This window comes from Chiloscyllium plagiosum, chromosome 6 (genome assembly GCF_004010195.1).
Source record: "Chiloscyllium plagiosum isolate BGI_BamShark_2017 chromosome 6, ASM401019v2, whole genome shotgun sequence".
Classification (NCBI taxonomy): domain Eukaryota; kingdom Metazoa; phylum Chordata; class Chondrichthyes; order Orectolobiformes; family Hemiscylliidae; genus Chiloscyllium; species Chiloscyllium plagiosum.
Window position 1 is genome coordinate 48,946,406 of NC_057715.1, and position 18,593 is coordinate 48,964,998.

Sequence of the window (18,593 nt, forward strand, 5' to 3'; positions counted from 1 at the left end):
TATAGAGTGTCTGGATCTGCTGATCAGGTATTTCAGTTTCTGTTGTAGTTCTTTAGCCAGTTTGTGTGATGGTGTCCCTGGTAGTGATACTATGGGTCTGAGTGGGATGACTGGTTTGTGCACTTTAGGTAGTCCATAGAATCTGGGGGTGTTGTTGCTTTCAGGTTTCATTCTTTGTATGTCCGCCCTGGTTATGATTAGATTAGATTAGATTACAGTGTGGAAACGGGCCCTTCGGCCCAACAAGTCCACACCGACCCGCCGAAGCGAAACCCATCCCTACCCCTACATTTTGCCCCTTACCTAACACTACAGGCAATTTAGTATGGCCAATTCACCTGACCCTGCACATCTTTGGACTGTGGGAGGAAACCGGAGCACCCGGAGGAAACCCACGCAGACACGGGGAGAACGTGCAAACTCCACACAGTTAGTCGCCTGAGGTGGGAATTGAACCCGGGTCTCTGGCGCTGTGAGGCAGCAGTGCTAACCACTGTGCCACCGTGCCGCCCACTTATCTGTCCGTTTTTTTGTAGATCCCTCAATGTGTTATTTATCCTATTGGTGAGCTGTGGGGTGGGGTCAAACTCCCTCCTTTGGTAGGTGTTGGTATCTGCAAATAGTTGTTGTGCCTTTTGGGTGTACTCTGCTTTGTCCAGGATGACCGTCATTCTGCCTTTGTCTGATGGTAGTATGATTATGTTCTTATCGTTTCTTAGTGATTTTAGTGCTTCCCTCTCCTTGGTGCTGAGGTTATTTGTTTGTCTTTTCCTTGTTATCAGGGATACGATACTTTGCCTCACTGTTTGTTGTGTCTCTTCTGTCAGTCCATTGTTCCTGAGTGTGCATTCTAGTGCTGCTAGGAAGTCTGCTGTCTTGGCGTCCCTGTGGTTGTAATTGAGTCCCTTGGCCAGTATGACGACAAGCTGCAGACGACACAACCGGAAGCGGCAGGGACAGGCCACTATAAATGCCGGAGGAAACACCACAGAGGCGCTTCACAGGAGGCTCCCAAGCACTGAGGATGTCACCTAGAAACGTTTGCAACAAAAATTTCCAGCTCGGCGAACAGAACCACAACAACGAGCACCCGAGCTACAAATCTTCACCCAAACTTTGAATTTTAGGAGCTCTCTGTGCACCAGTGAGATCTCCTGGGAATACCAGGTTGAGCAGGCCTTGAGGGCTCTTGAGGTAGTGTCCTTACCTCTGACCAGAAAGTTCAGGTTGGTGTCCCATCTGCCTTAGATATACCAACATAAAATATCAAAAGCAAAATACTGCAAGTCTGGAGATCTGAATTTAAAAAAAAACTCAGCAGGTGTGGCAGCACCTTGAAAGAGAAGCTTAATTAAAAAGCAAAAGTCTGATATGACACTTCTTTGAAACAGATAAGTTTAGGTATGGCTGATTTCAGTTGTGAGAGGAAGTGTTTTACAAATCATCAAAAGTGACAAAACTGCTGTTGGAACCACCAATGAGAATGAAAAGTAACTTGTAATTTTACAATTATATTCAGGAACAAAAGGTGTATCATGTTCAAAACTGACACCTTCAATATTGTGAACAAACTAATATACTGAATAACTTTGTCAATATTTAGATTAAAGGGAGAGGACAGAAACTGGCCAGGAATATCAAAATCAACACTCAAAAATTAGTTACATTAGGGAAAGTAGAGTGGCCAAGAGCAATGTGTGCCTCACGAATGTAGGTAATGTTGATATTACTGAAAAATAAGGAAGTGGCAACATGTTACAGTATTTTGCATCAGCATTTCAATATTTTTAATCAACCTTTTCAGATATACTATAACATATGTCTGATACAAGTGGCATTTAAACACAGCCCACACTTTGCCAGGGACAGTAGAGGAACTGCATATTATTTAAATGGACAAAGACTGCAGAAAGCTACAGAGCAGAGAGATCTGGAAGTCCTTGCTTGTGAATCTCAAAAAGCTGATGTCCCGAGTTCAACTGTAATAGTGAAGGCAAATGGAATATTGATTTCTATTTCAAAAGAATTAGTGTGTGAAAGCAGGGAGGTTTTGCTAAAACTACTGGAGTGCTGTGAACTGTGTTTTGTGTCTTCTATCTAAGGAAAGACATGCTGCCATTGCAGGCATTCCAGAGAATATAACAGGTATAGCAGGAATATCTTATGGTAAGAGGCTGAGTAGGTTGGATTCATTGGAATTTCGGTGAATGAGAGACAACCTCATTGAAACATACAAAACTCTGAAGGGATTTGATGTGGAAAGGTTGTTCCATTTGCTGGAGAGTCTAGAACTAGAAGACATAATCTCAGAATAAAAGGTCATATTTGAGACTAAGATGAGGAGGATTTTTTTTCTTGGAGGATAGTAAATATGTGGAATTCCTTACTGCAGAGAGCTGATTGGACTGTTTTGTTAAGTACATTCAAAGCTGAGATAATTTTTTTTAAAGGAACCAATGACTTACCTCTGCTCCTAAGTCTTATGGACTTTTGATTCAAAATGCCACGAGAACCCTTATTGCATCATTGTTTACTATAGAGCAAAAGATTAGTTAAGCCATCCCAAGGAAACTATTCTAAAATTGGGAACAATATTTCATTTGTATCAGTGTAACCAAATTAACTGTATTGAAGAAAGTAACGACAGTACAAAGTAACAAAGTGACCTGTTCTTGAGGACTTAATGGGGGGGGGTGGGTTCATCCTAGGATTTCAAAAGAAGTCCTGACAACTTTTCAGATGCACTAAAGTTCTTTTGATTAAGAAGTCATTCCTTAATGTTGAAGTATTCCACAGCACTAATATTTAGGAAAGTTGAAAGGAAAACAAGGGAACTGTATACTAACCAGTTCTTCCCAACATTTTTTTTTGTTGGGAAATTAGTTGACAATGAATGATGGTGTGCATGAAAACCTTGAACGTTTTCAGTTGATCAGAACTTGGATTTGTGGAACATGGATCAAACCCAATGTATATGATGTTTTTGAAGAGATTCTATTGATATTGTTAAAAAATGATTGGTTTAAAACAAAATTTAATGCATTTTTAGTCATTTGGTAGTACAGAATTTAAGTAATACTGAAACAAAATGATGCATTGTATTGAAATATTGATGAAGAGCATTGGCAAAGTGTCTTTTTCTGTAATGCCCAAATTGTACGTACATATTTTTCTAAGACAACTAACTTGATATAAAAAGGGACTATTTTCAGATAGCTATGAATAAATTGTGCACTGAAATCAATTTCATTATCATTTTGATGTTTTACGATCTAAATTATGTTTTTGACAAATAACATTGCTCAAATTTCCCCCTCTTTCCTTTTTGGCAAAGGCCTTGTTGTGAAATCTCATATATTCTGTTGAGGTTTGGAATTATAGGGAAAATTGGACGCTATATTTTGAAAAATCATCTCTATATTGTTCAGTTCAGAGGCCAATTACATTTTTTTTAGATTACATTACAGTGTGGAAACAGGCCCTTCGGCCCAACAAGTCCACACCGACCCGCTGAAGCGCATCCCACCCATACCCCTACATTTACCCCTTACCTAACACTACAGGCAATTTAGCATGGCCAATTAACCTGACCTGCACATCTTTGGACTGTGGGAGGAAACCGGAGCACCCGGAGGAAACCCACGCAGACACGGGGAGAACGTGCAAACTCCACACAGTCAGTCGCCTGAGGCGGGAATTGAACCCAGGTCTCTAACGCTGTGAGGCAACAGTGCTAACCACTGTGCCACCGTGTAAAAGTTGTTAAAAATTTGTTCTGGTAGTTTGATATGGAAAAGTAACAGCTGTTGGTTAAGGAGTCTAGTGCCTGAATTTTCACAAAGTCAGATGGGCATTGCCAAAATGGCACCACTGCTGCACCTGAATCAAAATGTAGCCAAAAAACCATAGGAACAAAAGAAACTCTATGTTAGCTCTGCCATTCAATGGAATGATAGTAGATTTGCAAACTAATTTCATAAACCCTCCTTTTTCTCATACTTCTGGTCAAAAAAACTTATCAACATCAGTTTTAAAATGAGCAATTCATCCATTTTCTCAATTTGAAAAGAGAATTCCAAATTTTAAGCATAATCTCAACTTTTGCTGCTTGGTCAGCGCCTAGTTCATATTAGCTGAGGAAGTGACAAGGACAGGTTGATTTACAGAGGCAGCTGCACATATAAAAGTGCAATAAAATGTTTTGTAATTGTAACATTGCAAAACACAACTCATAGGTTATAGGAATTTGTGAAAAACAGCTAAAGTACCAAAAGTGTGTCTTAATTATTGTGAATTAGAAAACCTCCATTGTGTTTTTGAGAAATTGAAAGAATTTATGCAGTTTGACTTGGAACACTCCCTTTCCTTGCATTTGGAGATAAAAATGTTCTTGCCGAATATCTGATCTGTAGAAAATTAACCTATCCATGAATGACAGATTTGTGAATACTCATAGATGACTGATTTTATAACTTCCATAGGAGCGTGAACAAAAAGCTGAGGAGGAACGAATTAGAATGGAAAATATACTTAGTGGAAACCCTCTACTGAATCTCATTGGACAGTCAAACTTCAAAGTGAAGCGGAGGTAATGTGAAAGACAATCATTTAGAATAGTCTCTTAACAGAAATTCTCATTACTGCTTGAATAGCCATATACTGTTTGTTTCCTATAAAAATAGAACATGGAAATGTATTTCTAATGTTCTCTATCCCTATGCTAAAACTTTTCTATATAGTTTTCCGTAGCTCTCTTTTATGATATTGTCAGTGGCAGTACTTTTTTCCTTTACCTTCAGTAAAATATGTTATTCCACTGTCGAAAAGTGTGGCATGGAAAAGCACAGCAGGTCAGGTAGCATTCAAGGAGCAGGAGAGTCGATGTTTCAGGCATAAGCCCTTCATCAGGAATATTGTGGGGTAGGGGAAAGGGGGCTGAGAAATAAATGTGAGGGTGTGGGGAAGGCAGCTGGGGGGGGCATGATGGTGATAGGTAGGAGGGGAGGATGGAGTGTTTAGTGGGAATGATGATGGTAAGTAGAACAGTTCAAGAGGGTGGTGCCGAGTTGGAGGGTTGGATCTGGGAAAAGGTGGGGTGTGGCGCGGGGAGATAAGGAAGTTGGTGAAATCGACGTTGCTGCCATGTGGTTGAAGGGTCCCAAGATGAAAGATGAGTCATTCTTCCTCTTGTCATCATGTGGCATGGATTTGGCAGTGGAGGAGGCCCAGGTCTTGCATGTCCTTGGCAGAGTGGGACGGGGAGTTGAAGTGGTTGGCCTCAGGGCTTGTTTGGTATGATGAACTTAGAGGTGTTCCCTGAAACATTCCGCAACCACATCAACAGTTTCCTTATGTTTTTTCCCACCAACCTCATCCCAGGTCCAACCCTCTAACTCGGCACCGCCGTCTTGAACTGTCCTATCTGCCCATCTTCCTTTCCACCTATCTACTCCACCTTCCACTCCAATCTATCACTATCACCCCCCGCCCACCTATCGCCTTCCCAGCTACTTTCTCCCCCACCCCCCAACCCCCTCCATCTTCCTATTTAAGTCTCAGCTGCCTTTCCTCCCACCAAATTCCTGATGAAGAGCTTATGCCCAAAACGTTGACTTGCCTGCTCCTCGGATACTGCCTGACCTGCTGTGCTTATCCAGCGCCACACTTCGCAACTTTGAATCCAGCATCTGCAGTCCCCACTTCCTCATAGATTCTACTGTATCCAGTTGTTTTCACAAAACTCAAATCTCGTAGAATAAAATTCTTTACGGGCCAGGAAACTCTTAAAATTTAAGAATTAGGAACAGAAGTAAATCACGAGCCCCTTGTGCCTATTTTATCACTCACTATGATCATGACTAATCTTTTGCTTCAACTCCAAGTAGGGACTTGTGCCTTATATACCTGGATTCCCTTTGAGGCCAAACATCTTGTATGTCTTAGCCTTCATTAACAATGAAGTATCCATATCTCTCAGATGAAAAGTTCCAAAGATCTACAATCTTCAATGTCTTCATCTATGCCCTAAATGATTAACACTTATCTAAACTGCATCCCCATTTTCTAGACTTCCCAGCCAGCAAAAGCAACCGCTGAGTCCACCTTATTGTGTCAACTAGATTAGTCCTGATTCTGCCAAGCTCCAGCATATATTTTATTGTTTACTCTGTCTCTTAATATATCCATTCAGCCTTGGAATAATCTAATGAATCTTTAATGTCCATTACTTAACTAAATGTATCCATCCTTAGAAATGTAGACCAGAACTCTGCACAGTATTCCAGATGTGGTCTCGCAAAGTCCTTTACAATTGTGGCAAGGCTTGTTTATTCTTGTGGAGAAAGTGAGGGCTGCAGATGCTGGAGATCAGAGCTGAAAATGTGTTGCTGGAAAAGCGCAGCAGGTCAGGCAGCATCCAAGGAACAAGAGAATCGACGTTTCGGGCAAAAGCCCTTCTTCCTGAAGAAGGTCTTGTGCCCAAAACATCGATTCTCCTGTTCCTTGAATGCTGCCTGACCTGCTGCGTTTTTCCAGCAACACATTTTCAGCTTGTTTATTCTTGTACTCACTCCTGTTACAATAAGGGACAATGTTGCCCTACAAATTATAACTGTGTGGTAACTTTGTATTCCTTGTGTGAGTATATCTGTATATCTCTGAATGTCAATATTTAAAAGTTTCAGACCTATTTTTAAAATATATCTTTTCGGTTTGCATTAACAAAATGAAACTTCTCATTTTTCCTCTCCATACCAGCCTCTGCCTCTGTTTTGTCCTCTCAGCTCACATTCTCACATTGCTTTGTCAGCAAAATTAGATACATAACTCTTCTCGTCTTTTATGTTATCAAAAACATTAGCATAGATTATAAATAGCTGTGGCCCCAGCACTGATCTAGCAGCACACTAATAATCATAATTACCTATTTTTAAAATGTCTTTTTATCTCTACTTTCTGTTTCCTAATCTAATTTTTAATCCTCAAGCAGTGCTTACATGTTATCACAAACTGCAAGAGCCATTGCATACTAACCATTTGTATGACCTTAAGACATAAGAGCAGAAATTAGGCTATTCAGCCCATCGAGTCTGCTCCACCATTCAATTATTGCTGATGAGTTTCTCAATCCCATTTTCCCACTTTCTCCTCGTAACTCTTGATTCCCTTAATACTCGAGAGAATCTATCTGTCTATCTCAGTCTTAAATATTCTCAATGACCTGGCCTCCACAGTCTTCTGTGGCAATGAATTACATAGATTCATCACTCTCTGACTGAAAAAATGTCTTCTTATCTCTGTTTAAGAAGATCTTCCCTTTACTCTAAGGCTATGTCCTCAGGTCCTAATCTCTCCTATCAATGGAAACATCTTCCCAACAACTACTCTCTCCAGGCCATTCAGAATTATGTATGTTTCAATTTGATCCCTCCTCAAACTTCTAAATTCCATCGAGTTTAGACCCAGAGTTCTTAAATGTTCCTCATATATACAGCTTTTCATTTCTGGGACCATTCTCATGAGCTGAAAATGTGTTGCTGGAAAAGCGCAGCAGGTCTGGCAGCATCCAAGGAACAGGAGAATCGACGTTTCGGGCATAAGCCCTTCTTCAGGAATCTCATTCTCATGAACCTTCTCTGGACACACTCCAGGGCCAGTATATCCTTCCTGAGAAGTACAGTACTCCAAATGTGGCCTGACTAGAACCTTATAGAGCTTCAGAAATACATCACTGCTTTTATATTCAAATCCTGTGAAAATAAATGCCATCATTCCATTTGCCTTCCCGACTCAACCTGCAAGTTTATCTTGAGAGAATCCTGGACTAGAACTTCCAAGTCTCTTTGCACTTCAGATTTCTGAATTTTATCCCCATTTAGAAAATAATCCATGTCCCCATTCTTCCTACCAAAGTGCATGACCTCACTCTTTCCCAAATTGCACTCCATCAGACACTTCTTTACCCACCCTCCCAACCTGTCCAAATCCTTCTGCAGCTTCTTGCCTCCTCAATGCACCCTGTCCCTCTACCTATCTTTGTATCATCTGCAAACTTAGCCAGAATGCCCTCGGTTCCTTCATCTAGATCGCTAATGTATGAAGTGAAAAGTTGTGGCCCCAACACTGAGGCTTGCAGAACACCACTTGTCACCTGAGAAGGACCTTTTTATCCTCACTTTTTGCTTTCTGCCACACAATGCCAGGTTATAGTCCAGCAGGTCTATTTAGAAGTACAAGCTTTCAGAGCGAGCTTCTGTCCATGCTAGCACCTTGCCTCTGACACCATGGGCCCTTATCTTACTCAGCAGCTTCCTGTGTGATATCTTATCAAAGGCCTTCTCGAAGTCCAGGTAAATAACATCCATTGGTTCTCCTTGGTCTCACTTGCTCATTTTTTCCTCAAAGAATTCCAGCAGATTTGTCAGGCATGACCTCCCCTTGATAAAACTATGCTGACTTTGTCCTATTTTACTATACGTTTTCAAGTATTCAGAAATCGCATCCTTCACAATGGATTCTACAATCTTACCCACGACCAAGGTTAGGCTAATTGGTTTGCAACTTTCCACCTTTTGCCTTATTCCCTTTCTAAACAGGGGTGTCATGTTATTAATTTTCCATTCCTCTGGGGCCCTTGATTCTAGTAATTCCTGAAAGATCATCACTAACGCCTCTGCTATCTCTTCAGCTATCTCCTTTCGAACTCTGGTGTGTAGTCCATCTGGTCCAGGTGATTTATCCACGTTCACACCATTCATTTTGTCGAGCACTTCCTCTCTGGTGATACCCACCATACTCAGCTCTGCCCTCTCTCTTGAATTTTTGGGATATTACTCATGTCTTCCACCGTGAAGGCTAACACGAAGTAATTATTCAGTTCCTCAGCCATTTCCTTCTTCCTCTCTAGTGTCTCTCCAGCGTCATTTTCCAGTGGCCCAATGTGCACTTTTGCCTTCCCAGTCCTCTGGTTTCCCACTGCCCTTTGCCACATTATACATTGAACAGTACAGGTCCTTCGCCCCTCCATATTGTGCCAACCTTTTATCCTACTCTAAGATCAAACTATCCGACATACCCTACATTTTACGATCATCCGTGGTGCCTATTCAAGTGTCACTTAAATATCCCTAATGTATCTGACTACTACCATTGCTGGCAGTGTACCCACCAGTGTCTGTGTAAAGAAGCAACCTCTGACATCTCTCCTAAACCTTGCTCCAATCACCTTAAACTTATGCGTCCTTGTGACAGCCTTTTCTGCCCTTGGAAAACGTCTCTGGCTATTCACTCTATCATTTTGTATGCCTCTATCAAGTCACCTCTCATCCTTCTTCACTGCAACGAGAAAAGCCCCAGCTCCCTTTCTTCATAAGACATGCCCTCTAGTCCAAGCAGCTTCCTGGTAAATTTCCTCTGTGCCCTCTCTAGAGCTTCCACACCGTTCCTATAATAAGGCGACCAGAACGGAACACAATATTTCAAGTGTGGTGTAACCAGGGCTTTAGAGCTGCAGCATAACTTCACAGCTCTTAAACTTAATCCCCCTGCTAGTGAAAGCTAACACACCATACACCTTCTTAGCAATCGTATCAACTTGGATGGCAACTTTGAGGAAGCTATGGACGTGGACCCCAAGATCCCTCTGTTTTTCCACACTGCGAAGAATCCTGTCTTATGTGCTTTCTGTTTTGATTTTTTGCTATTCGTGACTTCTCTAGTCAGCCATGGTTGCCTCATCTTCCTTGTACAATGCTTCTTCTTCCTCAGGATGAATCTCTGCTGTGTCTCCTGAATTACTCCCAGAAACTTCTACCATTGCTGTTCCACTGTCTTTCCTGCTAGGCTTCTCTCCCAGTCAATTCTACCCAGCTTGTCCCTCATGCCTCTGTAGTTGTCTTTATTCAGCTGTCATACCGTTATCTCTGATTCTGTCTTCTCCCTCTCAAATTGCAGAGTAAATTCAATCATATTATTGCCTCCTAAGCATTCCTTCACCTTAAGCTCTCTTATAAAGTCCGACTCATTGCACAATACTAAATCTAGATCAATCAAGCAGACTGCTTCCTCCTGGATAGTATCAAGCTTTTTGAGTGTTATTAAAGACTTATTCATCCAGGGAAGTGGTGAGTATTCTGTTATATTTCTGATTTGTGCCTTGTAGGAGGCAGCTAGACTTTGGAAGTCAGGTGATAAGTTATACTCTGCAGATTCCTTACCTCAGACCTGGTCTCGTAGCCCCGTAATGTGTTGATGATGTTTAGATTCTCTGTTGTTGGAAGTAGTGATTACTTGCAGTTGTGTGGTATAAATGTTACTTGCCCCTTGTCAGCCCAAACCTGGATATCATTTAGGTCTGGCTACATTTTGACATGGATTGCTTTGATTCCTGAGGAGCTGCAAATAGGTGCTGAACGTTGTACATCATTGGCAAACATCCCCACTTCTGAACTTATACTGAAGAGAAGATCGTTGATGAAGCTATTGAAGATGGTTGGACCCAGGGCAGGACTCTGAAGAACTGCAAAATGATGTCCTGGAGTTGAGATACTGATCTTCAGCAACCAAAACCATATTCCCTTGTGTGAATCCATCCAGAGATCAGTTTTCCCTGATTCTCATTGATTGTAGTTTGATTGGAGCTCCTTGATGCCATTCTTGATCAAATGCTGTCTGATCAAGGGCATCAGTCTCATCTCCTCTTTGGAATTCAACTCTTTTGTCCATACTTGAACCAAGCCTGTAAATGAACTCAGGAGTTGAAAGACCTGTTGGAACTCAAATTGAACAGTGAGGAGGTGATTGCTCAACAAATGTTGCTTGATAGTACTGTTGATGACTCCTTCCATCATTTAACTAATGATCGAGAATACGTACACTCATGGGGTGATTGAATTTGTAGAGCATAGCTAGGCAACTTTATACATTAGTGAGCAGATGCCAGTGTTGTAGCTGTACTCAAATAGCTTGGCTAGATATATAGCAAGTTCTGGAGATGGTCCTTCAGTACTACTGTGGCCACTTCAGTATTCAACGACTTCAGTAATTTCTTAATATGATGTGGAATGAGTTGAATTGGCTGTAGTCTAGTAGCTGTGATGCTGAGGACCTTCTGAAGAGGTCAAGATGAATCATTAACTTGGCACTTCTGGCTGGAGATTGTTGCAAATGCTTCAGTTTTATTTTTTGATATTTCTGATATTCAGTAATCTTCATTGCAAGCATTGACAATTTTGTATCATAATGCTGAATAGGTTGATGAGTAAATTAACTACTTAATCGCTAAGATTTTTATATCTAGGATTCGATAGTTATGCGTTTGCTGCAATGAACATAGTGGTAGCAACTGCATTCTAAATCAAATAAAATTGTCATAAATTAAATTGGTGTGATATACTTTTTAGCTGAATTATTTTTAAGTAACTTTGAAGTTGGAACTCTTGGAGCTAAGTATTTGAACCATGAAATGATTTTATTGTTATGCAGTTCAGCTGTTTTTTAAAGAAAACCTTTGTACAATAATTTGATTAAAATGTATAGTCCTAGGTGCACTAGGATCTGAAAGAAAAGATACACATTCAGACTTGCAGGCAGTGCCCTATGTGGATATAACAATAGATTTCAGTGATAGATTAGTTTCTTATCTACAGCAGTGTTGAATGTATTGTTGTCTAATGATATACCATTATTTGTCCAGAAAGGTAAGATGAATATCATCTATCTTCATCATGTATTTCCCTGCTTGAATCGCCTTTTCATTCTGCTCAATTAATTTGCAATACCATTTAATTATTTCCTCATTTATGGCATAAATGACCACTATTACCAGAATTTACAGTTCATTGAGTGAGCTTTAAAGACTTTAATACATCGTCTCAGCTGATAGTTCAGCACTTACTTGGTACTGAATCTACTCAAAGGTTGTCCATCAGTTAAGACTTTATATCAAGGCTCTTGTTGCCCTTTACCGGTGGACGTGAATGATCTCATACCACTGTTGCAGAGCCACAAGATTTCCTGGTTCCCAATCCAGTGTTTATCACTCAGTTATCACCGCTAAAGCAGTTTCATCGATAATTCATTCATTGCTGTTTGTGAGAGCTTATGTGCATAAATTTGCCTCTGCATTTACATATATTACGCTTGTAAAATGCTTCGTTGGCTATAGTGCTTTGGTGCATTGAAATTGAGTGGTGCTTGTTCAAACAAAGGAAACAAATAGGAACTTCTGTTGAATCCTAGGTGGAAAAGTAACCTCATGACAGTATTCCTTTTAGAACAGTGGTGCCATGCACAGCTACATGATCTCACAGTCTGTGCTAATCTGCTTTGAACTTCCTTTAAAGTTTAATTTGCTAGTTCTGGCATTCCTCACAGGTGTCATTGAGTTGTAATTTTACAACTTGTTTCATTTCAGAACAAAATTGATACATTTAACATTTCTAATGGGTGAACTTAAGAAATAGCGTTGTAGTTACACATCATGTTTTCTGTTGTGGAAAAGCCTTTGAAGCAGCTTGCAAACCAGTTATGTACAACGGTTTCCATGATTTGAATTCCCGTATTTTGTTGTTCATGTACTTCAATTTAGGCATACTGATGTTGCTAAATGGAGGTACCATGCTGGTTCTTGCAACGTTTATGTTTTGAGACTGATATTTCCACTTCACTATCTGAAAATATCATTGAAAAGTGATAATTCTGTCTTAAAAGACTCATTATAAAATGTGTACAACAATATTAACAGGACTGCATAGTAAAACGGGGATAATCTTTTAAGTTGTGCACATTACTGTGACGAGAATGTGCCAATTTTGGGAAGGAATGAATTTCAGTTAACCCGTGTCATTCCATGAAAGCTCCCACGGTGATGAATAACAAAAGAAAACTTAAGGTGTTTTGTATCTAGGTCATTAATGCCATAATGTAACTCTGTTTTCCTTTTAGGTGGGATGACGATGTAGTGTTCAAGAACTGTGCGAAAGGATTAGATGAGTCAAAGAGGGATAAAAGATTTGTGAATGATACACTTCGTTCAGAATTCCACAAGAAATTCATGGAAAAGTACATCAAATAATTAACATTAATAGTCTCAGAAATAATTATCTCTCCCTTCCGAGGACTCTATTTTATTCTCTATTTGTTTCCGTGGATCTCGTATCAGCTAAACCTAAGACAATTAACATCAGCTTCGAAGTTTCTTTCAGTCCTGCTCTTAGGTATCAAGATATTAAGAAACGATGATGCACTTCATGAAGCACCTGATTTCTATTTTGTTGCATCCTGCTGCTGTACAGATGAAATCAAGAACTTTGTGGTTTAAGAGGAAGGAAACTCAGTTGAATTTGCATTCTATTTTTCATGCCATGTATTGCATCAGTATGAGATGCCAACTGAGTGTTTTTCTGACAACGAAAATTCAATTGATTTTTAATTGATGTAGTTAGAATATGATTTGCATATGCTGTTTTTTTTTCTGAGTAGGTCCAAAGACCTGTGTGTGTCTTGAAACATCTTGTAAATATCTGAGCTTATGAGCAATACCATTGTGTGTTAAAAAATAGATTGCAGTTCTGTTGGTGTAGTACAGGCTTTAAGGATGTAATTTCCATCTTGCAACCTACTAAGTAAGGAATAAAACATTTTGTTACTTGACTTTATCCTGATTTTTAAAATAAATTTTATTATTAAAATCACATTAATTTAAAATTGCACTATCATTGTAAACAAAGTGAATTATTGATACAAGTTAAACTGTGAGTTTGTTGTGTGCCACACTTTAAGATTTCGTGAAGTATTAACATCAGCAGGATAAAATATACTTTTATCTGAAACAGCATGATTGATCAAGGATATCCATCATAGATTTGTTAAAAGTAAATTGAGTACCTTTTAAGTTAACTGAGAAAGTTGATTGAGGTAAGCAACACAGCTCAAGATTGTTAAGTTGTAGTTTTAGCATCTTGAACAATTGACTGTGAAATCCACTGTATATCTGCAAACTCAATTGTATTATCCAATATTATACAATCTTTTGGTTTATTGTATGATGTCTTTGTAATCCAAAGGATATTTTGTGCTTTAGAGTTTGAGTGACTACGATCATTCTGGGAATTTTGAGATCTTATTTACGAAATTAGACTAATAAATCTGAGCTTATTTTTTAAATAGATATAGTAACATTGAAGGAACCATAAACATTAATTTTGAATTACCAAAAGTTGAAAAATATGATTGTCAGCAAGTTACTAGGCAGGATTTGTGAAGGTGTGGGCATTTTGTTTTAGCCCTAAGAATTGACTGGGTCAGGAATCTAATTGTCCACTTCTGAGTTTAAATGAGGTGGGTTTGCAAGTGAGTGAGGAATCCTATTGAGTTGTTAGGTAATTCATTAAATGCTTAATTTCCCAATTAAAGTCAGAATTTAAACCAGATTTCTGATTTTGGACAAACATTGCACTTTTTTGCTTGAGCTACATGAAACTCTCCAGGGTCAAACAGATGAGAGAACACTTGAGCATTCCTGTTCAATGAAACTATTGGGCTAAAAGCTTTCAACAAGTTAAGGTTGGTTCACAGAGCAGTACCAAGAATGTGCTCTTACTTTTTGACAGCTTATTTTCAACTTCTCAGTAATCAATTTATTTGTCTTTGACTTCACTTATCTTAATCTATGCTTCCATGTGGTAACCTTTTCATTATGGACTGAAAGCAGTTTCAAACTTGCACCTCTGAAGAGGAATAGGAGGAGCAACACAAGCAGTTATAGAGTAATGGAGTCATAAAGATGTACAGCACGGGAACAGACCCTTTGGTCCAACCTGTCCATGTCGACCAGATATCCCAACCCAATCTAGTCTCACCTGCCAGTACCCAGCCCATATTCCTCCAAACCCTTTCTATTCATATACCCATCCAAATACCTTTTAAATGTTGCACCACTTCCTCTGGCAGCTCATTCCAGACACGTAACACCCTCTGTGTGAAAACGTTGCCCCTTAGGTCTTTTTTATCTTTCCCCTCTCACCCTAAACCTATGCCCACTAGTTCTGGACCCCAGGAAAAAACTTTGTCTATTTATCCTAACCATGCCCCTCATAATTTTGTAAACCTCTATAAGGTCACTGCTCAGCCTCCGATGCTCCAGGGAGAAAAGCCCTAACCTGTTCAGCCTCTCCCTATAGCTCAAATCCTCCAACCCTGGCAACATCCTTGTAAATCTTTTCTGAACCCTTTCAAGTTTCACAACATCTTTCCGATAGGAAGGAGATCGGAATTGCATGCAGTATTCCAACAGTGGCCTAACCAATGTCCTGTACAGCCACAACATGACTTCCTAACTACTGTACTCACTACTCTGACCAATAAAAGAAAGCAAACCAAACACCACCTTCACTATCCTAAATCCCTGCGACTCCACTTTTGAGGAGCTATGAACCTGCACTCCAAGGTCTCTTTGTTCAGCAACATTCCCTAGGACTTACCATTAAGTATGTAAGTCCTGCTAAGGTTTGCTTTCCCAAAATGCAGCTCCTCACATTTATCTGAATTAAACTCCATCTGCCACTTCTCAGCCCATTGGCCCATCTTGTCACGATCCTGTTGTAATCTGAGGTAACCTCCTTCGCTGTCCACTACACCTCCAATTTTGGTGTCAGCTGCAAACTTACTAACTGTACCTCTTATGCTCACATCCAAATCATTTATATAAATGATGAAAAGTAGTGGGCCCAGCTCCGATCCTTGTGGCACTCCATTGGTCACAGGCCTCCAGTCTGAAAAACAACCCTCCATCCCCACCCTCTGTCTTCTACCTTTGAGCCAGTTCTGTATCCAAATGGCTGGTTCTCCATGTATTCCGTGAGATATAACCTTGCTAATTAGTCTCCCATAGGGAACCTTGTCGCACGCTTTACTGAAATTCATATGGATCACATCTATCGCTCTGCCCTCACCAATCCTCTTTGTTGTTTCTTCAGGAAACTCAGTCAAGTTCGTGAGACATGATTTCCCACACACAAAGCCATGTTGACTGTCCTTAATTTAGATTAGATTACATTACAGTGTGGAAACAGGCCCTTCGGCCCAACAAGTCCACACCGACTGACCTGCACATCTTTGGACTGTGGGAGGAAACCGGAGCACCCGGAGGAAACCCACGCAGACACGGGGAGAACGTGCAAACTTCACACAGTCAGTCGCCTGAGGCGGGAATTGAACCCGGGTCTCTGACGCTGTGAGGCAGCAGTGCTAACCACTGTGCCGCCCACAAGTCCTTGCCTTTCCAAATACATGTACATCCTGTCCCTCAGGATTCCCTCCATCAACTTGCCCACCACCGATGTCAGGCTCACTGGTCTGTAGTTCCCTGGCTTGTCCTTACCACCCTTCTTAAACAGTGGCACCACATTAGCCAATTGTGACTATCAATGATACAAATATCTCAGCAAGAGGCCCAGCAATCACTTCTCTAGCTTCCCACAGAGCTCTAGGGTACACCTGATCAGGTCCTAGGGATTTATCCACCTTTATGCATTTCAAGACATCCAGCACTTCCTCCTCTGTCGTAGGGACATTTTGCAAGGTGTCACCATCTATTTCCTTACATTCTATATCTTCCATATCCTTTTGCACAGTAAATACTGATGCAAAATACTCGTTTTGTATTTCCCCCATTTTCTGTGGCTCTACACAAAGGCCGCCTTGTTGATCTTTGAGGAGAGGGGCCCTATTCTCTCCCTAGTTACCCTTTTGCCCTTAATGTATTTGTAAAAACCCTTTGGATTCTCCTTTAATTATATTCGCCAAAGCTATCTTACGTCCCATTTTTGCCCTCCTGATTTCCCTCTTGAGTATAAAGGCAGTAGGAGTATACTTTTCTCAGGATACACTCGATCTATCCTGTCTGTACCTTACATATGCTTCCTTCTTTTTCTTAACTGAACCCTCAATTTTTTTGGTCATCGAGCATTCCCTATACCTGCCAGCCTTTCCTTTCACCCTAACAGGAATATATTATCTCTGGATTCTCGTTTTTTGCTGTCGTCTTTTCAGCCACATGCTAGGACAGAAGTCTGATTCTTCGGATGTAAGACCTCCAATACATGTTTTGAGAAGCAGATTAGCTATCCCAATATAGATCACCAGTTCTTCAGAAGTCTCATATTTTCACTATCTGCAGACTCTTGGAACAAGATCTCCTACCCATTGGATCAGTTGTTGACAGTTTGTTATAGTTGAGAGATACTGTCATTGTTCTCTGCCTGTCTAGAATTCTGCATTGCCTTCTGCAAAGGTTAAAAACAGAATTGAGTTTGTAATAACTGAATTGTGTGGAGAGGATGGATTTGTGGAGAATGGTTGTTTGGGGACAGATGTTTGTAGGTGAAGGGATGGCTGTAAGAAGGGGAAGTCTTCAAAAATGAGATAACGCGTCAGTATATTTCTGTTAGGGTGAAAGGCAAGGTGCGTAGGTGTAGGGAATGCTGGATGACTAGAGAAATTGAGGTTTTAATTCGGAAAACGAAGGAAGAATATGCCAGGTATAGATAGCAGAGATTGAGTGAATCCTTAGAACATACAAAGGCAGTAGGAGTACACTCAAGGGGGAAATCAGGAGAGCAAAAAGGGGACATGAGATAACTTTGGCAAATAGGGTTAAGGAGAATCTAGAACAAAGGGAGAACTAGCCAGAGAACTGGGCCCCTCAAACATCAGTTAGGCGAAAGTGAGGACACCAGATGCTGGAGATTATAGTTGAGAGTGTGGTGCTGGAAAAGAACAGATCAGGCATGGAGGAACAGGAGAATCAATGTTTCAGGAAAAAGCATTCAAATGAAGAGCTTTTGCCCGAAACATTGATTCTCCTGCTTCTTGGACACTGCAAGACCTGTGCTTTTCCGGCACCACACTCTCGGCCGCTCAAAGATCAGCAAGGCAGCCTATGTGTAGAACTGCAGGAGGTAAGGGAGACTTTTAAGTATCTTGCATCCATGTTTATTGTGGAGAAGGACAGGGAAGATGTAGAAAGTGGCGAAATAGATGGTGACGTTTTGAAAAATGTCCATGTTAGAGAGAAGGTGGTGCTGGATGTCTTAAAACGCATAAAAGTGAATAAATCCCACAACGTGATCAGGTGTTTCCTAGAGTTCTGTGGGAAGCTGCAGAAATGATTGCTGGGCCACTTGCTGAAATACTTGTATCATCGATAGTCACAGGTGAGGTGCCGGAAGAATGGAGGTTGGCTAACGTGGTGCCACTATTTAAGAAAGATGGTTGGCAAAAGCCAGCGACCTATACAGCGGTGAGCCTGACATCTGTGGTCGGCAAGTTGTTGGAGGGAGTCCTAATGGACAGGATTTCAATGTATTTGGAAAGGCAAGGACTGATTAGGGATAGTCACATGGCCTAGTGCGTGGGAAATCATATCTGACAAACTTGATTGAATTTTTTGAAGAAGTAACAAAGAGGATGCATGAGGGCAGAGCGGTGGACGTGGTTTACATGGACTTCAATAAGGTGTTCAACAAGAGTCTTCATGGCAGGCTGGTTAGTAAAGATAGATCCCAGAATAAAGGGACAACTAGCCATTTGGATAC

At 40.6% G+C, this 18,593-nt stretch overlaps 1 protein-coding gene across 1 annotated transcript in view; it reads left to right on the plus strand.

Annotated features, from left to right (window-relative positions):
* cwc15 (CWC15 spliceosome associated protein homolog) overlaps positions 1-13,655 on the plus strand; it is a 93,359-nt gene extending 79,704 nt beyond the window's left edge. Inside the window, exons 6-7 of the mRNA XM_043691483.1 lie at positions 4,482-4,588; positions 12,943-13,655. Of these exons, the coding sequence (XP_043547418.1) occupies positions 4,482-4,588; positions 12,943-13,072 (237 nt within the window). The 3' untranslated portion in view covers positions 13,073-13,655. The remainder of the gene's footprint in view (positions 1-4,481; positions 4,589-12,942) is intronic.
* Positions 13,656-18,593: the final 4,938 nt, after the last annotated feature.